Raw genomic sequence first — 25,015 nt, 5'->3', positions numbered from 1 at the left:
CTTCAGGTTACAGACTCCACTAACCCAAAAATAATACCTCGGGTTAAGAACTTTGCTTCAGGTTGAGAACAGAAATCATGCTCCGGCATCCCGGTGGCAGCAGGAGACCCCATTAGCTAAAGTGGTGCTTCAGGTTAAGAACAGTTTCAGGTTAAGAATGGACCTCCGGAACGAATTAAGTACTTAACCCAAGGTACCACTGCATTGTGAAAAAGACTTAGCTTGATGAAAGCTCTGTAGAATAATTTACGCTAAAATGTGGAGGGAGGAGGATAAGAACTACAATGAACTCTCCTCAGAGGAAAGTAGGTGAGGGTTAAAAACCACTAATAAATGCTAGCAAATAAATTTGAAAGAATGCCACATTTTGCAGGGAGCCCTCGTGCTTAAGCAAAATGAAATCTTTGTGTGAAAGGTAGCCCTTTTGGCATTCAGGATCCTGGCCACAGAGGCCAGGGAAAGATGCCCAACTGTCGATTAAGAGGGGCCCCCAACAAGGAGTGATGCTAAGTTGCCCTTTAGATGAAATCTGCCTCCCATGCATCCACGGTGGGCTCCTTCACATTTTATGCGCTATCTGGGAAAGGAGGAAGCCTCAAATGCAGAGGAATCAGATGTTTAAGCCTCATAATCTCCAACTGCTATTGTTAATTTGGTGGAGCATTTTCCATGTTAATTTGTTCTGCGTTGTGCCATTAAGAGCCAACCGCCCTCTGCCTGCTGCTCTGCCACCTTCCCTCCCCCTTCCCCAAGCCCTCCCGTGCTCTGCATTTAGGAACCGAAAACACAGCCACCCGGAAGGCCTGGAACGGCATGGGCGTTGTGAGGAAGATGGCTCTAGCAGATTCTGGGAGCTGCTAAAACAGAAAACAAAACAAAACGGGAAAGGTGTGCTGGGGAGGGTTGCTCTTAAAGTCTCAGCAAGCGATAGGGAACATTCCGTGTATGCAAGCCAAAGGTGGAAACATTCTAGCGGAGGAAAGACCTATTCCTTTGTAAAGATAAACATATTCCTCTATACCAGCCTTTCTCAACATGTGGGTCCCCAGATGTTGTTGAACTACAACTCCCATCACCCCTAGCTAGCAAGGCCAGAGGTCAGGGATGATGGGAGTTGTAGTCCAACAACATCTGGGGACCACAGGTTGAGAACTGCTGCTCTATACCAATGTTCTTCATAAAAAGAGGTTGCTGGATCAAGCCAGTGGCCCATTTAGACCAAGCATCCTATTCTCACAGTGGCCAACTAGATGCCTGTGGAAACGGGCGAGCCCCAGCCTGATGATCTGGAGTGATGAGGGTTTAATTAACCACATCTGGGCCTCCCAAAATTGAAGGACATTGCTAGGAGTGGCCAAGGAGGCACCACTCCAGACGTTGGACTACAACTCCTGTCATGCCCTGATCATTGGCCATGCTGGCTGCAGGGCCTGCTGGGAGATGGAACTCAACCTCTGGAGGAGAACCATATTAGCTAAATCTAGGTGACTAGAGGACACCTAATTTCTGCCATTTCGTGGAAGACTGGAAAGCAAGTTTGGAACCCGGCAAAGAATATTCAACAGGTTGCCGTGAGCAGAAGTTCTTTCCAAGAAGTTGTGAGAACAGTGCTTACTTTCCTGATATCTCAGTATGGCTGCACCCCAGGTCTCCTTTTCATTCCTAAGTGTCGGAATCTAAAAGTGCAAGTTGCTCTGTAAAGAGAATGGATTTTCCAGAGCAGCTGGTGTCTATAACTGTCATGAGAGGAGTTCTGCCCTTGTGATTCCAATAGGCACGACCAGATGTTTTTACGCATTCTGGGCTGCCTGTTCAAGAATGCAGTAGCCGCATAGGGCAAGATGCTTGACACTTGTGTTGGACTGTAAAGGATCCAGGGGAAAGATGCCATCAGTATGTTGTGAGTGGTTCATTCCCCCCCCCCCTTCATTCTGGGCACTCCAGCATCAACAGCTGTGTTGCTTCATTTCTTTATTGGCTTGTCTCCTTTTCTGAAAGCCCATCATAGATGGTGCATGGAACAGAGGGGTGGCAAGGAAGGTAAACCCACACAACCATTTTGATATGGCAGGGAAACCTCACTACCATTCAACCTTTTTTTCCTTCATGTAGGCTGGCCTACTGTGTATCACAATGGCAGCATTTTATTCCCCAGTTCAGCTCTTTCCTGAGGAGGAGGAGGCATTACAGACAGGGCCATCTTTACCTGGGGCTGCAAGGGGTGCGTGGCACCCGGGTACCGATTTCCGGGGGGCGCCAAGTGCCCACCGCTGAAGCCGCCTAAGCTCTTAACTCTTGATTGGTGGGAGCAAAAAGCAATGAAGCGAAAGTCCCCGCCCCCCCCGTCGCTCTGTTACTCCGTTGCATCAAATATTCCCTACAAGTCAGGAAACAAAAGCAGTTCTTTCCACTGCATCATTGTCACAGGTGGGCGATCCCCCCCCCCCCAGAAACCTCAACAACTTTGAGTTCGCCCCACCTAAAAAGGGGGATTCCCCCCTCCCAAAAAATCTCAATAAAAGTTAATTTGGGGGCAGCTAAACTAAATTTGGGGGCGCTGGGAGGATCTTTGAACCCCGGCGCATAGGCTAAAGACGGCCTTGATTGCAGAAGGCATTGGAGGTGTGTCATAGACATTTTCAAGATCAGTAGCCATGCCAAAAAATTGTCACCTGAGGGGCTGCTACATTATTACTGCATCAAAGCAGCTGCTTACATTATGGAAGTGTCTTGAAAGGTTGGAGCAGAGTGTCATTAAAGACAAATGGTTACTTAAGTGTAACAGGCAATTAATGTTCTGTAACTTCAAGGGCTGCTCTTCTACAAGAGGCAGGTTGGAGGGGAGGGAGTGCAGGGCTTCACTTTGGGTGGAAGAACATACCCCTAACCTTTGAGCTACGTGACCTGGTGGGTGTTATCAGGGTTGCCCCCCACCCACCATAGCCAAGAGGGCTAGTTCTTCTGTAGAAGATAATCATAGGAGAACCGTAGAGTGGTGGCATGACATCAGCAGTTATTTTACAAAATAATGTAAGAAGAAGACAGCTGCCCAACTTGAGAAACCAACTGTGGAGAGAGACACTGTCAGTCACCGTAGACTAAAGTTGAGCTAGGTGAACCAATGGTCTCACTTGCTATAACACGGATTTCTGTGTCACCAGATCCTTTTTACTGCAGACTCCATGGATTGAACCGGAGACCTTTTACACGGAAAACAGGTGCTCTGCCACTCAGCTATGGCTGTGCATGCAGAAGGTCTGAGATTCAAACCCAAGTGGCATCTCCAGGTCAGGCTGGAAGAATCCCCTGCCTGAAATTCTGGAGAGCTGCTCTGCCAGTCAGTGTAGACATTAATGAGCTGGTTGGGCCCACAGTCTGACTTGGCATAGGTCAGCTTCCTAAGGGTAAAGGTAAAGGTAAAGGGACCCCTGACCATTAAGTCCAGTTGTGGCCGACTCTGGGGTTGTGGCGCTCATCTCGCTTTATTGGCCGAGGGAGCCAGCATACAGCTTCCGGGTCATGTGACCAGCATGACTAAGCCGCTTCTGGCAAACCAGAGCAGTGCACGGAAATGCCATTTACCTTCCCGCCAAAGCAGTACCTATTTATCTACTTGCACTTTGACGTGCTTTCAATCTGCTAGGTTGGCAGGAGCAGGGACCGAGCAACAGGAGCTCACCCCGTCGCAGGAATTCGAACCGCCGACCTTCTGATCAGCAAGTCCTAGGTTCTGTGGTTTAACCCACAGCACCACTCGTGTCCCATTTCCTAAGGGCAACAATGGATAAATGTGGGCAAACTTGATGTACTTAGTAATATATACTAAGATTTATTTCAGTTGAAGATGCACACAGAGGGATTAAGTCAACACGGAACCCCTAAAGCAGTTGTTGAATTCTTGTTGTACCTGACCCGTTGGACATGCTGGCTTAGCCTGATGGGAGTTGGAGTCCAGGAATACCTGGAGGGCACCATGCTGACTATCCCTGGATTAAGCCGAAAGGCTTCATAGCAGAGGTGGGCTTTGCAAGAAGAGGGGAAGGTGAGGTAGGGAACCTTGACTCTGTGGGTCAGAGTCTTATCAGATCCTAGGCTTGCGAGCTAGGTGTTCTGGGAGGGTATACCAAGGTTTGTTTTAACCTGAAACTGTTCTTAACCTGAAGCACCACTTTAGCTAATGGGGCTTCTCACTGCTGCCGCACCGCTATTTCTGTTACCATCCTGAAGCAAAGTTCTTAACCTGAGGTACTATTTCTGGGTTAGCAGAGTCTGTAACCTGAAGCGTTTGTAACCTGAAGCGTCTGTAACCCGAGGTACCACTGTAATAATAATATATTTATACCCCGCCCATTCTGGGCGGCTTCCAACAAAATATTAAAATACAATAGTCTGTCAAACATTAAAAGCTCTCCTAAACAGGGTTGCCTTCAGATGTCTTCTAAAAGTCTGGTAGTTGTTTTTCTCTTTGACATCTGGTAGGAGGGCGTTCCACAGGGCGGGTGCCACTACCAACAAGGCCCTCTGCTTGGTTCCCTGTAACTTGGCTTCTCACAACAAGGGAACCGCCAGAAGACCCAAGGGCTGGTTGAAGAGCAATGTTTTTGCCTGGCACCTAAAAATTTATAATGAAGGCGCCAAGCGAGCCTCCCTGGGGAGAGCATTCCACAGAAGGGGAGCCACTACAGAGAAGGCCTGTTCTTGTGTTGTCACCCTCTGGACCTCATGTGGAAGTGGCACATGAAGAAGGGCCTCAGATGATGAATGCAGAGTCCAGGGTGGTCTATATGGTTAGGAGGTAGCAAAGGAGAATCAGCAGACTTTTCTGTATCTTGTAATGACTTCAAATCCTGCTGGTGCAGGGGGAAAACTTTTTGTTCCCAAGTGAATAACCCTCCAGCCTTCATTTCTTCTGAATGTAGCCCTGGCTAGGAGCTGATTACCACAAAACTACCCCAAGTCCCATTTCCACAAGCACAATCCCCCACAAATACACATATGCAGTCTGTGTGCATGTGTTCTTCCTTGCTTGCTTTTTTTTTCCGTTCTGTGTGTGCGTGTGTGTAAGAAGACTTGAAGTCAAATGTCTCAAAGTCAGATCCCTTTTTAGTATGAATTTGCTGTATCTCATTCCGAGCACTAATTCCAATTTAATTGCGAGGTGGCCCGAAGCCTCTTCAATAGGAGTAACAAATGGTTTGATTTTGTAAACTTCATCAGACTGCATTTTAAATGCGACACAGTAGCCCGCCTCGAATGCCAATGAAGCACTGAAGTAGCTCTCTGTTTACTAATTATCCATTTTTACTTCAAGCCACGCTGGCTGGCTTGTCTGATTAAATCGGATTTGTGGGATACAGAGCAGCTAGCAGAGTTTTCTCTATAGTAAACGAGATTGGAACTATGGCGCGGCTGGCTGCACACTGTAAATTATATTTCCTTTTAAAGGGGACGTGTCTCTTTTATGCCTTTGGCCTGCCTTCTGCATATTAAACATGACGGCACGGCGGCATACGCGGCTGGCTTAACTTTTAATGGGATGTGTGTCCCCAGACATATTTATTCACACACACACACACACACACACACACACACACACCCCTCTAAGGCAAGAAAGGACCTTTCTGGTTTCCACAAAGCTGGGGTGCATTTAACCAATTAGACCTCGACTTTTTGAAAAGAAAGGTGGAGTGAGTAGACACTTGACTTAAATATATATATATATATATACTTGTTTCTACGTGGCTGTCTGCATCTCGGACTTGGAAGTAGGCTGGATGGAGGAGGGCATTTGAAACCTCCCATTTTTCATCTTCTAAAAGTCCAGTGGCTAAAAGTCCAGTTTCTTCTTTGGGATTTTAAGGGAAGGAAATGACAGTTGATATTCCTATACCTCCCAAGTATTGTTTGAAATACTTTTCCGCCACCAGCTTTCTTTCAAGTGAGCATCAGTGTGGTAAAAACTGTTTTCCAAATCACCTGTTATTCAAAGCACTCGTGCATGGATTGATCATGGGTTGCTGTGGACCTTTTTTTTTTTCCTTTTCCCCACGCAGCAAAAACCTCTTACTCTCCCTAGGAACCACTTTAACGTCACATTCAAAAAATTTAATTTTGGTAGCAGACTGTTGCTTTTTGTGTGTGTGCTATGGACCCCGTCATTGTTCACATGTGCCATATTAAATGGTTTGCTCCTGCTGACTTTGAGAAAAAGATCAACGTTCTGTATGCATTTCCCTCTCATAGGTGCATTCACACACCTAACCCCTCCCCCCCCAACTTCATCTCACACACCCATCTCCACCCGACACACAGAAAAAGCAAGAAAGATGAGAAAAGGTGGCTATTGAGTGAAATGTTATAAGGCTGTCCTAAAAGCTCTCCCTGTTGTTAAGACTTTAATTCCGCAAGCTTGACCTGTCCTGCCCCCACCCCTTTCTTCATATCTATCTTTGTGCCTGGAGCTTTTTATATTTTAATTTGCTTTTGAATGTCCTACAAAATTAATGGTATACTTCTCCCTCTTTCTCTTTTGGCCATTGTGTGGCGTACAGTAAAGGCGAGGCCCCTTGGTGTTCTCTGATAGCGGCGTTACCGTGGAAATGAATGGCCGCTACACTTTTCCCTTCTCCCATTTTAATTGTTGACAGTAAAAAGCGTTTAAATGCTGCTTAATTTGTAATCATCTTCTGGAGGGGGGAAAGGGAGGGAAAACCATTAAAACGTCAACGAAATGAATAAGTCCACCTCTTTCTCTCTCTCTCTCTCTCCATCTCTTGTCTGTGGTTTTTCTCATTCCCCCTTTCTCTCATTTCTCCCCCCCCCCCCCACTGTTGGTTTAGGTGGCTGTTTGCTTATTGAGGGGGGGCAATTTTCTCACCCTCCCCATCTCTTTCACTGCCACAGCATTCAAATATCAAAACGCATCTTTGGAACAATGCTAATTTGTTTTGGATAGAATAGAATCTCTCTTTTTCCAGTTTCAACATTTGGTGAGGAGAGGGAAAGGAAAGAAAGACCTGTTTTGGGGGCCTGTCTTCTGTATATTAAACATGATAGCATGGACACATCGGATCCTGACTTCACTTTTTAATGGGATATGTGTCGCCTAGACATATTTATTCCGCCCTGCACACACACCTCTCTAGGGCAAAAGAGGACCTTTCTGATTTCCACAAAGAGGTAGAGGTTTTTAAAAAAGAAATAAATGGGTTGAGCTAACTAGAGCTGAAGCACATAGGATATAATACAGACAAAATGGTGCCCTCTTCCTTTGGAGTTTGGGCCTCCATTCTAGTTGCTGTGCTCCACACACCTCTGGAAGAGCAACTGGTAAAAGTGAACGACGTGAGTTATAGCTTTGTTCTTCTTTTAAAGGCTCACAAACCTCCTTGCTTCTACTTTTTATACCTCACGCCTTCACTTGTCGGCCTCGATACTGTTGTGTGAAGAGTCTCAACACAGAGCTAGAAGCCATTTAAGTGAAATGGACTGTATTTCCAATTATTAAACCAGAATTGGTATTCTTGATGGACATGTCTTGTTTTCACTTGTTTGTTTTTCGCTCCTGGAGTGCCCAGTTCGGTGCAGCACCGGGGGGGGGGGGGAAATCAGATGAAAGTTTCTCGTGGATGCCCTTCTCGATCCAATCTAAAGTAGGTGCATTAAGATATCCCTGAATGAGTTAAGAATTGCTACACCCATTTGTTCTGCCCCTGAAATGCTACAGAAAAAGTTCCATTATAATTTTTTAATAAATGTTTTTTCCAAATATTTGAATTTGCTTTAGAAAACAACAACCCAGAACCCAATTCGCAATATCCTCTCGACCTGTTACTCCTATGTTCTGTACTATATTGGCCTATCTTTCCATCTAGTTGCCAATCTAGTCTGACCCCAGTCTGGGGGGCAGGATATTCTCCTTCCATTAATGCCCCCCCAGGAGCAGATCCTACAGACATTCCTGATGATTCTTTCCTTATTCTCAAACTACCCTTATAACTAGGAAAGCTCTCTCAGAGTTGGGCTTGCACCTTCCTTCCTGGAGCTTACGTCTGCTGCTTGTCTTGTTCTGTCCTTAGCCTGGGAAACGATGCTCCTCTTCTTGTTTAAATACCTCCAGGTTGTCGTGGGAATAGGTGTCCCCTCTCTGCCACGTGGCAGATCCAACGCCGGCCTCAAAGGACAATGCCGCAAAGGGCGCCGTGCCAGCAGTTGGCAAGACCGCGAGAGTCTAGACAAACAGCCTTGGCAGTTGCCATGAATTGGGTCAAGCCCCCGTGTCACCTCCGCATGGCTTTGGCTTACGAAAAGCTTTTTACTTCTTGGAGTGATGCCAGCCAGCCCCTTCGGTCTTTCTCTCGGCTGAACATCTGCCAAAGTTGGGCAAGGGGAGCCAGGAGAAGCAGTTCAGAAAACGATGTAGCCCTTTGTCCTTTTCAGAATGCTCGGTCTTCTGGAAAACCCACCTCCTTTGGGTCTCTGAGCCTCTCTCCTTCCCAGGTTCCACGAGACCTAGGAACCCATTGCGCAACAGATTGCAAAGTCTACTGTACAATGAAGTTACCAGCAACCTACTTGGGCCTTCTCTTGCCCAGCTCAGTTGGTTAGAGTGCGGTGCTGATAATGCCAAGGTTGCAGGTCTGATTCCCCATATGAGACAGCTGCATATTCCTGCATTGCTGGGGTTTGGACTAGATGGTCCTGAGGGTCTCTTCTAACCCTACAATTCTATGATTCTATGAACAATATTCTGCTGGCTCAGAACTTTTCATCAGCAGAAGAAGTATTCAGCTAAGTGACTTTAATGTACAGCTGTGTTGGATACAGCCTATAGAATGTGAAAACCCACTTCATCTTTGCAGTTCTTAAAGAGCTGCAGGGAAATGAGAGAGCTTTATCCTTTATCCTAACCAACCCAGCAGTGGTTTGGCAGAAAAATAATAGCCCCCCTGATGAAAACTGCAAACAGGTCCCAGGCGCCACCTGTCCTTGCCATGCGGAGTAAGAGATAGGGACCTTCAGGCAAATGACTGGTGTTCCACTCAAATGCTATGGAGAAAGCTCTTTAATTTATAGTGTAGTAGTCTTTTCAGCTTGCCATTTTTCTACACTAAAAAGTCCCAAATGCTGTATTCTTTCCTCATGGGAGATTTGTTCCACCCTCTTAATCATTTTGGTTGTGCTCTTCTGCAACTTTTCCAGCTCCAGATTATCCTTTTTGAGGTGTGGTGACCAAACCTGAACGCAGTATTTCAAGAGTAGTCACACCATAAATTATAGCATTATGATATTGCCTTCTTGGAGCTCTTTCCAATCTCCTTTTCTTCTTAATACCCTGAATAATTTGATATTATCAGCAAACTTGGCTGCCTCTGCTCACTTCTAATGAACAAGTTAGAAAGCACCAGTCCCAATACTGATGACTGAGGCACTGCAATTTCTGCATCCCTCCATAGGGAAAACTGTACACTTATTCCTATTCTCCAGTTCCTTTTCCATAATATGTTACAGATCTGTAAGGAGACCAGCCCTGTTATTCCAGGACTGCTAAGCTTCCTTAGAAGTCTTTGGTGAAGTGTTTTGTCAAAAGCTGTTTGAAAGGTTAAGTACACAGTGTCAACTGGGTCACCTCTATCTGCATACTTGTTGACACTCTCAAAAAAAAATTCATGAGACAGCACTTACCCTTGCAGAAGCCATGCTGATTCTTCTTCAGCAAGACTTGTTCTTCTATATGCTTTGTCATTCTGTCTTTAGCTATGCTTTCTTCCACTTCTCCCAGAACAGGCTTTAAGCTAACCAGCCTGTTATTTTACAGCCTCCCACTTCTGAATCCCTAAAAAAAGAAGAAGAAGTGAGATGTTATAGTGGCCACATCCTAGTTCTTAGGTATGGAGGCTGATCCTATTAAGGATAAGTTACATATTTTTGCCCATTTCCTTAAGAACTCAGGTAGAGGCCATCTGGACCTGGTGATTTCTTCATTTGGAATTTGTCAATAAGACCTGGAACTGGAAGAAGCAGTACATTATAACAGGTCACCACTTAACTAGGGAATTGTACCGTCTTTGTTCCCATCCAATGTCCCTGATGCAGATGTGAAGAAGAATTGCTTATTATAAGACACATGAATACAGTGGTCATAGCTGTCAACTTTCAGATTTGAAAATAAGGGATCAGCAGCCTCACCTGTCCCGGGGACAGTCTACGGGATATCTAACAATCCGGGATAGCAGGGGGAAATGGCGCTGGAATAAGGGAATTTCCTGCAGAAAAAGGGAAGGTTGACAGCTATGATAGTCGTACTTTGGTTCTCAAACGCCTTGATACTCAAACAACTTGGAACCGAAACACTGCAAATCCGGAAGGAAGTGTTCCAGTTTGCAAACTCTTTTCAGAAGCCGAATGTACTCCGTTTTGAGTGCCACACTTCCATTTTGAGTGTTACTCTGAGGTCTGTCTGTTTTTGCTATTTATTTTGCATTTCTGTTTTTGCAGCTTTTTGTTTTGTTTTTGTGACTGTGTGGAAGCCAGTTCAGCTACTGATTGATTGATTGTGTGACTGCAGTACATTGTTTATTGCTTTCATTTTATGGATCAGTGGTCTCGTTAGATAGTAAAATTCATGTTAAATTGCTCTTTTAGCGGTTGTTTTTAAAAGTCTGAAATGGATGAATCTGTTATGCATTACTTTCTATGGGAAAGTGCACCTTGGTTTTGGAACGCTTTGGTTTTGGAACGGACTGCTGGAACGGATTAAGTTTGAGAACCAAGGAGTAGCCAATGGGGTGCTCTCCAGATGTTTTTTTGATCTACACTGCCCATTGTTCCTGACCGTTGGCCATGCTGCCAGGGGCTGATGGGAGTTGGAGTCCAGCAACAAAGGGAGGTCACCAGTTTGTGTCAAGCACTGCAAGGACCTCAAACCAAGAGCCTTGTAGGCCAGGCACTGGGTCCTTTCACCACTAGGACATCTGGGCAGAGGAGGGAGAGGACAGGGAGTCCATGTACACCAGGACTTTCTCGCCATGCCCCAAAATCTCCCTGGAAATCAGATGATGCGACAGCTGCCACCATCTCGGCTGTGCTCTCCCCAAGAGTGGGTAACTCACTGCTGGATAAGTAAGCGTGGGTCCAGCCCCACGGTAGTGGACAAATGCCACAAAGTGACTCATGTTTTTCCCTGTTCGGCGTGTCTTTCCCTTTGGCACGAAAAACAAAATTCTAGTCCTTTCTGGTGGGCTGTTTTGTCGTCATCACTGTTTGCATGTGGCAACTGCTCTCTAACACTCTTGGCTGTTGAAACAGGTCCAGGTTGCGTGGTTCTCTCCCCCCCCCTTCAAATCGGGGGCCAATTAGTTTCACAAATGAGGACCCCGCGGTGCCACCGTAGATTTGTTCCAGGCCTGCGCACTGGCCTGCCGCCTTTGTCCTGCCTTCCACTCCCGCTGGCGACCTTTATTCACGGCCTCAGCGGGTGCTACTTACGGGAGACTTCTGCGGCCAGGCGTCCTGCCGGCTCAGGGCCTCCACACCACAGCTGGCTGAGGTGCGCAGGGCCTCAGACCCACTGACCTTTGCCCCGATCCTGCTGTCATTTTGAAAGTTACAGACCAGAGGGCTGCATACCTCGTGGGATTTACTCCTTTGTGGGTGCGAGGACTTTTGTTCCAGGGGAGGAGGGTGGATTTGGGAAGGCTGTGGAGAGCTTGCCATTGGCTGTGTGTGGTTTTGTTTCTGCCTTTACCCAGGACTGGGAAGCAGATAAGGGCGGGATACTGCCGGGCTCCGCCGTGTCTCTTAATGTGTGTTTTTAATTCTCTGCCTCATTAGTTCTTCCCAAAGTGTCATCTTTGCCTGCCGTCCTGGTAGGGTCTACCAGCTTCAGAATCATTCTGCTTTCCCTCTGCTCAGGTATTTGCATCTTTAGAAGTGAACAGTCACCTCGTGAGATGTGTTTTCATGGAGAAGATCTGGTACAGCAGACCGGTCATACCTGAGACTGCGGGGAAAGAGAGCAGAGAATCAAAATCGTTTAGCAACAAACCCTGCCATGTGTTAGTATTCGGCTTGCTGTCGGAATTCTGTGTTCTGGAACTTTGTTTTCCTCCACCCTACCTTGAAAGGATTGACAAAATTAGTAAATCCATTTGTGTTACTTTTGCTGTACAAGTACCAATAAATCCCTCCAGCACCAGGATGTGGAGGGGGATTGGGGGGGAAGCACCCACTGTAATGAGCAAGCGAGCTGACAAATTTGTTTACTGTAGGTGCTGTGTAATGAAATGTGTTTGTTTGTGTGTCCTCCTCACAAAGCCACCCTGAGGCTTTCTGGAGCCCGTGGTGGGATATAAATTGAAAGGGGAGGAAAAGAATAAGTTCAGATGGCAGCAAAGTGGCAAGATTTTATCTTCACCCCTGGAAAGATCACAGTCATAGAACTTGGGCATAATCCTTTGCCTTATTTTTTTAAAAAAATAAATGTGTGTAGATATTTGACCTGTTCCATTCACAATCCACGAATACACCTTATCTAGCCCCTACCCACCCACCCTCCAAAAAGCACAGAGAAGAAAAGAATTTGCAGTGGCATTTTGGGGAGGGGACCTATATAAGGTGATATGAGACTCTGCAAGCTTTTTGAGGTTTGCAGGACATTTTGATAGGAGGGAACCGTGCATCCTTGTACTGACCCTTTCCTGCCTGTCCTTAGGGGCCAACACTAGCCATGTGCAATAGCTGCCAATAAAGTCTCTTCCCAGCCTGCTTTTGTTCGAGGCTTTTTGGGGCGGTTGTCGAAGTATGGAAAAGCATCTGCCGTACATCAGCTATGAAGTGTGTGCTCATAGCGATACGCACCGTATCGACAACACAAGGCGGAAAATAGCTGGAATGCAGGCCAGAGTGGTGCCACTGGCAAGGGAGGGGGGCACTTCCAAAAGAGGAATGGAGGAGAAAGTGTTTGTTACAAATCGGGGTGTGGGGGGAGAGAGAGATAAAGAGAACGTCGGGAGTGGGGGACTGTACATTCTGCTGTCAGCCCAGCTTCTTTTGCATCCTCTTAAGATGCAGACAGAAACCTGTCTCCCACGGAGCCGGCGTGCTGCAGGGTTTTGTGTAGAAGAGGGGGCAGGCACATCCTTGAATGAAAAAGGAGGTTTTACCCGAAGCATCGACGGTCGCTGGTGCACAAGGAAGCAGCTTGCATTCATAAGAGTTTTCTCCATCGCCACCCCATGAACAGAGTTATTTGAGAAGGATTGGTTCAGTTGTGGGTTTCGGCTGGGAGTGGGGAGATGTCACCATAGGACTGGCTCCAGGTTTGAAGGGTCCTGGGGAAAGTGCCCTCTATGGGTGCCCTACCATTGCTACCACATTTATAGCCCACCTTTCCTCCATGAAGGTGCCATACATGGTTCCTATGTTCTCTATTTTATCTTCAGAATAACCCTGTACCTTCCCTTCCATCTACCTAGCTTTGCTTTCCTCCCTTTTTGTATCGGTATGTTTGATGCTGTCTGTATTTTGTCTTTGTTTTAAAAATGAAGTTTCTTTTAAAGAGAAGAAGAGGTTGGTTAGGTTGTAAGATAGCAACTGGCTAAAGGTCACCCAGTGAGCTTTAAGGCTGAGAGTCTAAATCCTGGTCTCCTAGCTCCTAGTCCAACTTTCTAACCATCACCTACACTGGTGGGTCCCAGTCTCCTAATTTTAAGCTTACCTAAATGCAGTGACTACCATTTTAATTTTCTCCCAGTGCCCTAAAATCCTCGGCCAAGCTGTGCTTAGAATATTTAAGATCTCAGTTCCTAGCCACCCAACATCAGCTGTTGTGTCTCTCTGGTCAGGGCTGGCCACTGTCCAATGGGGATATTAGGCAGAAGGCAGGGAAGGCAATCATAGGTAGAGCCAACAAATTCTAGACCAGGCATCCCCAAACTCAGCCCTCCAGATGTTTTGGGATTACAATTCCCATCATCCCTGACCATTGGTCCTGTTAGCTAGGGATGATTGGAGTTGTAGTCCCAAAACATCTGGAGGGCCGAGTTTGGGGATGCCTGTTCTAGACTCTTTACCTCCCTTCTCCTGAAAAGGCTGTCAGGAGAACAGCCTTGCTTTGCTCTACCTCCACTGCCAGAGGAGGAGGAGTTTGGATTTGATATCCCACCTTTCACTCCCTTTAAGGAGTCTCAAAGCGGCTAACATTCTCCTTTCCCTTCCTCCCCCACAACAAACACTCTGTGAGGTGAGTGGGGCTGAGAGACTTCAAAGAAGTGTGACTGGCCCAAGGTCACCCAGCAGCTGCATGTGGAGGAGCGGAGACGCGAACCCGGTTCCCCAGATTACGAGACTACCGCTCTTAACCACTACACCACGCTGGCTTATGGCAGTATGCTTATGAATACAAGGCATTCTTAAGTGCATTTATTTCACCTTCTCCTCACACTCCATTTGACTTCCCATCAGTAATGCCAGCATGCAGCCCAGTTTGGCATTAGGGCTACTGGCCTGATCTAGCAGGCTCTTCTCATGTTGCTGAGTTCTGCAATGACCAAACTGAGACTGAGGAGGAAGCTGACAGCCAGAGCCACCCCCTTGACTGGTTGTAAGAAGGCAAGCAGGTGGGGGTTTGGCTTGGGGAAGACTGAGTTTGGTGGGTCAATGCCCACTCACCTCAATGGATGATGCTCCACTGTCTTCAGGCATTAGCAAGAGATCATGTTACCTCTCCGTGCCACAGGAAACTCCCCCCATGATTAGGAACAAACATCAGGAGCTGCCTTATACCAAGTCCATCTAGTTCAGTACTGTCGACACTGACTGGCAGCTGTCAGAGATTGGAGGTGGCAGGAACTGAACCTGGGATCTTCCACACAAACAAAATGTTCATGTTTGTGAGCCCTTCCCATAGCATTCCCACATTTCACTCTGCCTTTAAAAGCAAAAGAGCAAGGTAAGTCAGATGAGTTGGCAACCCAGAAATTGTTGCCTGGTATAGGTACCTATTTAAGAAGTGCAGAGTCTCTGAGTTCTGAGAGTGTTTGCAACCTTTCTGTGTTCTTCCGCGTGCCCTGGAGAGGTAGGGAAAATGCTGCGAAAGCCCACATCAAGAGCAGTGAGGTTCCTTTTGGCAACGCTTTGGGTTTGTTGACTTCATAGTACCTCTCTACCTTCCTCCTCACCACTGACACATTTCTTGTTCTGCAAATTGTTACCCAAAAAAGCCTGTTTCTATTTAGAGGTCCCTCTCCCTGATTAAGTCGGCACTTACAATGCAGGGTAATGAGAGCCTTTCGCTCGAAAGGTGAAAGCACCTGGAATCGTCTCCAGCTGTGCTGCTCTCTTGCCTTGCTCCCTTGGTTCCCCTTAAAGGTCTAAGCACGTGTGGTTATACACAGGTGGAAACAGATTTTGCGGTGACTCCAGCACAGGCTTCCTCAACCTCGGCCCTCCAGATGTTTTGAGACTACAATTCCCAGCATCTCTGACCACTGGTCCTGCTAGCTAGGGATCATGGGAGTTGTAGGCCAAAAACATCTGGAGGGCCGAGGTTGAGGAAGCCTGTTCCAGCAAGTGCCTGAGCATCTCTTTCTCTGAGGGGTGCATGGGTGGATGTCAGAGAGAAGAGGGATCCTAGGTGGTTGGTTTTTTATGAGACAAAAGGAAGTATTCCATTTTTTGGGACTTGCAGGTGCAAGATGTGGAAACAGCCACTAGATTAGATGGCTTCCTGAGAGAATTGGTCAAAGGCACAGAGGACGAGAAGTCTGTCTGTGGCTGCTGGTTGTGAAGAGTAAATGAAACTATCTGCCAGTGAACCCCAAAAACCACAGTGGGAGAGAACTATTTGTTTGGGTTTTTTATTATTATATTTCTGTCCTACCTTTCCTGCACATAGCTGTCAACATTTCCCTTTTTTTAAGGGAAATCCCCTTATTCCGAATAGGATTCCTCACAAGAAAAGGGAAAAGTTGACAGCTATGTTCCTGCAAGAAACTCAAGGTGGCATAATATGCATAGAATCATAGAACTGTAGATTTGGAAGGGACCCTGAGGGTCATCTAGCCCAAACTCCCCCACAATGCAGAAATCTCAGCAAAAGCATCCATGACAGATGGCCATCCAACCTCTGCTTAAAAAACTCCAAAGAAGGAGAGCTCTTACTGTCAGAAAGTTCTTCCTGATGTTTAGTCGGAGTCTAGTTTCTTGTAACTTTGGTTTGAGACCTACCCTCCAGAACAGCAGAAAGCAAGCTTGCTCCATTTTCCATGTGACAGCCCCTTAAAAAAGTTTATTTGGCTATGTCCAAAATAAGAGGAAGAGCAAGCGAGTGGTAGGGGTTCTCCCCCTCCCAATTCCCCCCCCATGCTATTTCTCCCCCTCCCAATTCCCCCCCCCCCATGCTAGCAATAGCCCTATGAGGTTGGTTAGACTGAGGGACAGTGTGGGAAATTGAACCCTGACCTTCCAGGTTCTAGTTCTGTGTTCTTCAACTTTGGGTCCACAGGTGCTGTTGTACTACAACTCCCATCATCTCTAGCCTGCTTAGGCAATGCTCAGGGATGGCTCTCTCTTGCCATCATGCCCTTTTTCCGGGCTGGGTGATCTACTGTATGTTCTAAGAGGCCTTAGGTGCAAGATTCTGCAATTAACTGTGGGACTGTGTTGGGAGATGAAAATGGGCACATATAATTTCCATAAGATTCTGCTAATACTCTAACGTGAAGCTTGTTTCCTTTGAGTGAGCACTGCCCCCCCCCCAAAAAAAATGCTTCCAGAAATTGCCTCTTTCTTCTCACCTGGCCTGATGTGGCAATAGAGTCACAATTCTGGCATGCAGATGCTGTCCTGTAGCAATCCCCACCCGACATTCAGCCCGATTTGGCTGTTGCAATAGAAACAATTGGCATCTCTCCCTATTCCTTGCAAACATATTCCTGGAGGGTTCATTTCTGGCACGTAAATGAAGTGTGAATTGCTTCTCATTTCTTTTCTTTCTTTTTTTCCTTTAAAGGCAGTGCAGATCCAGTGCTTACCTTGCAATAGTGTGGTGTCGCTAATGAATCGCTAATACAATTTTCGAGATAATTTTATTTCCACCCTCCCCGCGTTCTAATGGGCCTCCAAAAAAAGCCAGCATTTCCTTGCTTTAATCTTCCCTGGGTAATGCAATTTGCACTGACTCATACATTTCAGAACAATCAACTATGCATAAACAAAAGCAAATTGTTTAATAGCACAAAGGTCATTGGGTATTTGTTATTGACGATGTGTAAATATTGGAATGTGGTCGCGGGGTAGATTTACAGCCTTTATGGATACAGGCCATTGAACACCTTTACGTCTCTTGTTCATAGGCTTGTAAGCTCTTTGGCTGACATTTCTCCAGTGGATTTCAAGCAGTGCAAGGGATGAAAGAGGGAATATTATTTCCCCACCTATTTCTTCTGATTGAATATGCGTAGGGGTTGAGTGGGCCATCAGCATGGAAGGTGTCAGTAATCAGGAAACACGCCTCCTGTTCAGATTTCACAAAGATGTATTTCAGGTTAGAAATCCAGACACACCTGGGCAGTCAACAAGCCTACAGAACAGGGTGGAGAATCTCTGGCCTGCTGCATTCTCCCCATTTGTCTGAGCCATGCCCACCTGCCAATCACCTGACATCACACATGATATCAGGACTGGGATGAGCCAAAGGGAGCTTCTGCAGTGCCACCAATCAGCTGGTCATCAGAGCTCCAGGAGCCCTTCATGCAGTGCTTCTGAAGTCCCAGTGATCACCAGGCTTTTAAAGCACCAGCTATCAGCTGATTGGATAGACTTCAAAACACAGCAGGTGGCTCTTTGCAAACCACATGCAAAAAGCCCTGTGTGGCGCTTTGAAGTTGTGACAATCAGCTGTTTGCTGGGGCTTCCAGAGCCCTAAACATCTGAAACTCTCCCTAAACCAAAGGCCAGCTTGCATCTAATGGGCAAAACTAAGAAAGACAATATCCTTAGCTGCTTCCTGCAGAGTTGTGGCATTCCACCTCCTGAGGAGCTACTCCAAAAGTTTGTGTTTGAGAAAACATAGGAAGCTTGTCTTAAGTCAAGTCGAATGTTTGGTCCCTCTAGCTCAGTGTCGTCTACAGCAGCTCTCTGCAGTTTGGGAAGGAGCCTTTCTAGTTATATCAGAAGATGTTGGGGATTAAACTTGGAACCTTGTGTATGCAAAACATGGCCTCTGCCATTGAGCTAAGGTTCCCCAAAGGTAGGGCCGGCTCAAGACATTTCGGCACCTGAGGCAAACGCCAAAATGGGTCACCAGGGAAGACAGGGTGAGTGAAGATTGGCATAAGAAACAAGGGTGGGGAGAAAAAGATTGACCTTGGGATCTCCTGCCCTAAGCACTTTGCCGCCTGAGGCAATCAACGCACCTGAATTCTTGAGTGGGCCAGCCTTCTCCGAAGGCCAGAATTGGCCAAGAATATGTGTTGGGTTTCTGAAGACAGGAAGGAGAACTTTGGGGTCAGAGGCTGGTAGGTTTGCCTGCTGCTGTTTTGGAAGTAAGCCGTGCCCAATACCCCAAACTGCTCCTCCTTCCTGTGTTGTTTACCTTCCTGCAAGTCTTCAGCTTCCATGTATTTCCAGATTGCTGTTACATTGTAAAAGTCTTACTGTTGTCATTAACTAGTCATCAGATGAAAAGAGAGCCAGGGGCTCTTCTCTGCTTTCCTCTCCACTTTCCTGCAAAGAGGCATCTTTAAAGTGATAGTTAATATTTTTAATTTTACTTCTTCAAAATTACCTCCTTCTTGCAGATGGATATTCTGGAAGCACATTAGGAAAAAAAGCATTCTCTTCCCAATTTCAGCTGATGAAATTTAAAAGCCACCATGTGCACATCATAACACTTCTACTTTTTTTTTTTAATTTGCCCTTTATTTTATTTTATTTTAATTTCCTTCCTAACTAGTGCAATCAGGTTTCATTAGTGGAGGCGTACGTTTTTCTAATATGCTTTTCTGATTACTCCTTTTGATAGTTATATCAAAAGTCACTTGTGTTGGTGCATACGATGTAAGGTGTCCCTCTGCTTCTGCAGCCATCTTGCCATTGACAAACCTTTGTTTGCACCACTCCCCATAAAACCAAACTGAAGTTCCAGTCTGAATGTTGCAGTCTGAATAAGCTGTCACAAATTAAGCTTATCTGATTATTTGTTTGTTTCTACATAGGCATGAGAACAGCCAATATGCTGGGTTGGGCCACATGTACATCAAGATATCTGGGGATTAGCAGAAAAGTCACTGAATTTGGCTTTGGGATAACCTGCTTTATTTTTTTAAAAAAAGCCAGTGAAATGACTGAATAACATTTTCAGTGTTTAGAGGGCAAGACTTCGGCACTTTGCATAATTCCTGGCTTCTCTCCATGATGACAAAAACAGAACGAATGGTTCAGCTAGTAGAATTTTGAACTGCATTTCTTTGCATGCTTTTAAACACAGCCATTTCTTTAAAGCCTCAGCTGCTGCTTCCTCTGCCCTCCTGTCTGGGGTTGGCCGTTTCCAGCACATTTTGGTTTACCTTGACACCCATGAGGTCTAGAAACTTGTGGTGCAGTTTAAGATGAGATTCTACTCCCAGTTCCACCCAGCCTCGCATGCTGTGCTGCTGGTGTCTAGAACACTCATTCAGGCATGGTACAAAGGGGAAACAGCTGATGAGAACTCCTCTCCCTCTCTCCCTCCAGGCTCGGACATGGCCGTCTTCTGCCTGCTCTGCGGGAAACGATTCCAGACACAGACCGCTCTGCAGCAACACATGGAGGTGCATGCCGGAGTGCGCAGCTACATTTGCAGCGAGTGCAACCGCACCTTCCCCAGCCACACAGCCCTCAAGAGGCACCTGCGCTCCCATACAGGTAAGCAGACCAGAAAAGGGTTGGGGGTTAAACTTAGACTGGCTTGCGGGAACTGCGACAAACTCCCTCAGTGAAGATGGGCATGAGGCAACATCACTGAGAATGGGGAGATGTATATGTTTCATTCCTCCTTCCCTGTAACAAACTGTGAATCCAAGGATCCTCTCTGAGTGGCAGGGGATTCATTATGGATCTGCAACAAGGACTCCTGGTGTTGGGGGTCCCAGGGCAACTACAGTGGTACCTCTGGTTAAGAACTTAATTCGTTCTGGAGGTCCGTTCTTAACCTGAAACTGTTCTTAACCTGAGGTACCACTTTAGCTAAGGGGGCCTCCTGCTGCTGCTGCGCCGCATGATTTCTGTTCTCATCCTGAAGCAAAGTTCTTAAGCCGAGGTACTATTTCTGGTTTAGCAGAGTCTGTAACCTGAAGCATCTGTAACCTGAAGCATCTGTAACCTGAGGTACTACTGTAATTCCCAGTTCTGGGCATAAGGTAAAGTTGAGGCATGTTCGAAACAAAACTATATTTTATTTAGCAAGCACTCAAAGAGGGATTATGCTTGACATTTTCTTTCTTTTTTAAAAAAATGATATTTATTAAAATTTCAAAAGAAAAAGATTACATTGATAAGAAAAATAACAATAGAAAAAAGAAAAATACAAAGTACAAAAAAAAACCAATTAAAAACAATTCCATCTTTTCATCACTTCTCTTACATTTACTTGTTTCCTGGACCTCCTCATACCTCCCTTTTTTGTATTCCAATTCAATTTGTTAGCCCAGCAATTCCTTTCCCTCTTTTTTGATCCTGATCTTTAATCTTAATATATTATAGCATTAAGCTTTTACGTATTGAATACCAATTTTTCCATATTCTTTTATACCATTACAGCTAGAAACCACTTAACTTCAATCCAACATCATTCTAACATTCATTAATTTTGCAATATTTCTCTAAGTAGTCTTTAAATTTCTTCCAATCTTCTTCCACCGACTCTTCTCCCTGGTCTCGGATTCTGCCAGTCATTTCCGCCAATTCCATGTAGTCCTATGCTTGACATTTTCACTAGTAAAGGCACAGTCCTTAGGACCCACCATAAACACTGTTGGAGGTTTAAATGAGAACTTTACTTAGGGTTCCCTGCAACATAAATATTTCTGTGAAATCCATTGCTCCCTACAAAGGCTATCCACTTTACCCTGCCCATAAAACAATTACTGTTTGGAGATGCTGCTTCTGGGCACCTGCATGATGTTTTTGAGTTTGCAAAGCACCTGCTGCCACTTCCAAGCCAGCAGATCGTATGTGAGGAAGGAGAAAGGGGTTGGCAGTGCCAGTCAATATGTAGAACCTCCTTCTGTGGATGCCAGGGAAGTCCATGCCAGCTTCTTCCCTTTCAGGAAAGGGGGACTCCAAAACATCTGCCTCCATCACTGCCACCCCCTTGTCCTACCAGCCTGAGTAATGGGGGGATGACGACTTCAATTTGGCTTGCGTTTAAAGGTGAACCTACCTTTCCAATAGGGACACAGGTGGCGCTGTGGTCTAAACCACAGAGCCTAGGGCTTGCCAATCGGAAGGTCGGTGGTTCGAATCCCCGTGACGGGGTGAGCTCCCATTGCTCAGTCCCTGCTTCTGCCAACCTAGCAGTTCAAAAGCACCCCAAAAAGTGCAAGTGGATAAATAGGTACCATTCCAGCGGGAAGGTAAACGGCATTTCCATGCGCTGCTCTGGTTCGCCAGAAGTGGCTTCATCATGCTGGCCACATGACCCGGAAGCTGTATGCTGGCTCCCTCGGCCAGTAAAGTGAGATGAGCGCCACAGCCCCAGAGTCGTCCGCGACTGGACCTAATAGTCAGGGGTCCCTTTACCTTTACTACCTTTCCAAAACAAGACACTAACCAAAATGCAGCCACACGTTGAAATTTGTACTTTTCTGAATTTTGCAATGCAGTTCTTCAGCCTGGTAATCTGTGTATACTGGCATAGAGTGTGCATAAAAGCAAATATATCTGGGGAAGCAGGATAACAAAATGCATTATATTGCGTACTTTGCAGAATTGCATACAGAAAAAGAATGTAGAGTGGTACCTCGGGTTAAGAACTTAATTCGTTCTGGAGGTCTGTTCTTAACCTGAAACTGTTCTTAACCAGAAGCACCACTTTAGCTAATGGGGCCTCCCGCTGCTGCCGCCATGCAATTTCTGTTCTCATCCTGAAGCAAAGTTCTTAACCCGAGGTACAGGAGTCTGTAACCTAAAGCGTCTGTAACCCAAGGTACCACTGTATATATTAGGAGGAATTTGCACTAAAATGTTGGTGAAGAGTTTTCATTTTTTTATTATAAAAAATGGAAACTGATGTGGAAATGTGAATAAATTAATTGAAGATGGGGAAAATGAAATGCTGACAGGTTTGTTGGCCCTGAGGTGAGCAGGCAGGCCTGGTTGAAACTCAGAGGTCAGGGTGATCAGGCCTTACTTGAAGCCTGCTCCCCCCATCCTACTTGTCCGGAACAGAACAGGAGTGGTCATCATTGTGTGAGATCCCTCATTCAGTTTCTCACCACATCCCTAGTGTGAGGTATTCTTTATTTCCAAGAGGCCTCTGTCCACCATACAGAGAAAGAACCATTTGCTCTCTCAAGCCAAGGATAACGTTTGGATACTCCCTTCCCAGCCTCTTCTCAAAGTTGTAATTTGGGATGAGGAACCTGTGACCCTTCGGATTGGGCAGCACTCCAGCTTCCATCAACATGGCCGACAGACCAGAGACAATGAGAGTTGGGAGCCCAGCAACATTTGGTTTTCCCCCTCCCTGAGGCAGTTGATAACTGCTGCACTTCTGCCTCTGGAAATTCGGTTTGTGGGCCAGAAGATGAGAGGTGGGGCTGAGACGTGATCTGTCATATGACCTTAATAAGTGGGCAAGTGATCACAATTCAACTGCTTAAGGTGCTGGATACAGCTCACTAGGCCAATCCCCCCCCCCCCTTCTTAATGGGATTACATCAACCTGTGCTGCATGCGATTGGGATTTAAATTGCATCAGGAAGTGCTTTTGGAAAGCTGCCTTCGATTGGAGGAGGGCTAATGCTATTAATCCACTGACGTGTGGGCTTTCCCTTCTCCGTTCCTTTAAGTGCCAAATCCCGGGGAAGGATGAAACCTCTGGCTCTGGGAAACAATTCCAGATGCAGCTGAATATAGAGCAACGCTTTAGATATCATCCCTTTTATAAAACGTCTCTCCTTTCCTCAAGCTGCACATTTCTCCTTGTAGTGGCTGGGAATTTGATGTGGGGCTTTAATCAGGATGGAGCGATGGCCACTAAAACCTTTTGGAAGGAAAAGGCAAATTCATAAAGGACAGGTATCTGAGCAGCAATGCTCTTGGCCAGGATAGCTGAATGGAACCTCCTTGCTCAGGGGGAGTCTACCTGTGAGGGCACCGTGGCACCTCATGTGAACTCTGTCATTTCACCACCCAACACCATCCGGTGTTGGCACGAAGTCCCATGCTCTCCTCATATGCTCATGCAGAACCTGCATCCTCAGCCTCTGGGCTGTCGATTTTATTCTCCTGTGAGACGTACAGTTGCACAACGTTAAGATTGCCTCTCCGGCTCTTTCTGAGAGCTTAGCTGATGCTCGCGTCACTCGCAGGCTTTCTGCTCTGCCTCATTAATATTCCATCCTCCCCGTCCCCATTTGCTTCCAGGGCTGCGTGTTTAGCATCAGCAGCTGCGTTCAGTACACAGGGCCAACCGAGCTGCTGGCATTGACGGATCCCTGATTTACTTGGCCGGCTGTATAATAAGACCCTTTGCTGCGCCAGCGAGGCGGCCTACAAGCCTCCGGATTGGCCGCTCAGCCGGCTCACGAATGCAGCAGGTAACAATGGAGAGGCCGGGTCACAGGTGCAGCCAAGCGGCCAGAGGGGGCTCTAATTAGTCCCATTTGTCCTGGACTTAATGTCAACCTCATTAAGAGGCCTTGCAAAGTTAATCAACGTGCCATAAATGGGATTTTTCTTGCTGTTATCGTTGCTGTCTGGCAGCTGGTGTGTGTGTGTGTGTGTGTGTGTGTGTGTGTGTACAGTACCCCAAACGCAGCTCCAGTTTCCTCCCTCTATATGGCTCCTAAAGCAGGTGTCATTGGTGTGAGCACTTCAAGTGTGCAGATTTAAGCTCATTTAGCATGTGATTGGCTTTATAATTGAATTTGCTCATACAGGCTCCGGAATTTCAATGCTCTGCTTAGAACAGTTGAGCCTAAGTTGGAGAGAGAGATGGAGAGAGAACTCTCTCTCTCTCTCTTTAACTTAATAATAATAATAATAATCTCAGAAATCCTCCATAGAATACGGGGAATTGGAAGACGTGACTGCCATCTGATTGCCATCGAAGCTTGCACGTTGCGTCTTCTGAAAAAAACAATAATAATTTGACACAGAGAAGTGTCATCACTCTGACTTTGAGGAGGCTGTTTGTTTGCATGTGAGAATCAGAAAGCATGGATATCAGTAGTATGAGAATCAGAAAGGGCAGCACTGAATTCGAATCCAGGATCCTTGCCATGGCAGGAGTTTGATAGCACTCATTCTGGTGCGAAGAATTTAATAGGGTTGTATCCTAATAAGCAGGAACGCGGGTGGCGCTGTGGGTTAAACCACAGAGCCTAGGACTTGCCAATCAGAAGGTTGGTAGTTCGAATCCCTGTGACAGGGTGAGCTCCCGTTGCTCGGTCCCTGCTCCTGCCCACCTAGCAGTTTGAAAGCACGTCAAAGTGCAAGTAGATAAATAGGTACTGCTCCAGCGGGAAGGTAAACAGCGTTTCCGTGTGCTGCTTTGGTTCGCCAGAAGCGGCTTAGTCATGCTGGCCACATGACCCGGAAGCTGTACGCCGGCTTCCTCAGCCAATAAAGTGAGATGAGCGCCGCAACCCCAGAGTTGGTCATGACTGGACCTAATGGTCAGGGGTCCCCTTACCTTTACCTTTATCCTAATAAGCTCTACTTAGAGTAGACCCACTGAAATCATTATACCTAAGTAAGCCATGCCCGTTATTTTCTGTCGGTCTCCTCTGAGTAACACAAGCATTTAATA

At 46.3% G+C, this 25,015-nt stretch overlaps 1 protein-coding gene across 3 annotated transcripts in view; it reads left to right on the top strand.

Moving 5' to 3' along the window:
* Nucleotides 1-25,015, top strand: part of ZBTB16 (zinc finger and BTB domain containing 16) — a 191,954-nt gene that overhangs the window by 150,928 nt on the left and 16,011 nt on the right. For all 3 annotated transcript variants that reach the window (XM_080983492.1, XM_080983493.1, XM_080983491.1), the window contains exon 5: nt 19,735-19,905. In XM_080983492.1, the coding sequence (XP_080839618.1) occupies nt 19,735-19,905 (171 nt within the window). The remainder of the gene's footprint in view (nt 1-19,734; nt 19,906-25,015) is intronic.

This window comes from Podarcis pityusensis, assembly GCF_964106645.2.
Source record: "Podarcis pityusensis genome assembly, chromosome: 15".
Lineage (NCBI taxonomy): Eukaryota > Metazoa > Chordata > Lepidosauria > Squamata > Lacertidae > Podarcis > Podarcis pityusensis.
This window is presented reverse-complemented; position numbering and strand designations above follow the sequence as displayed.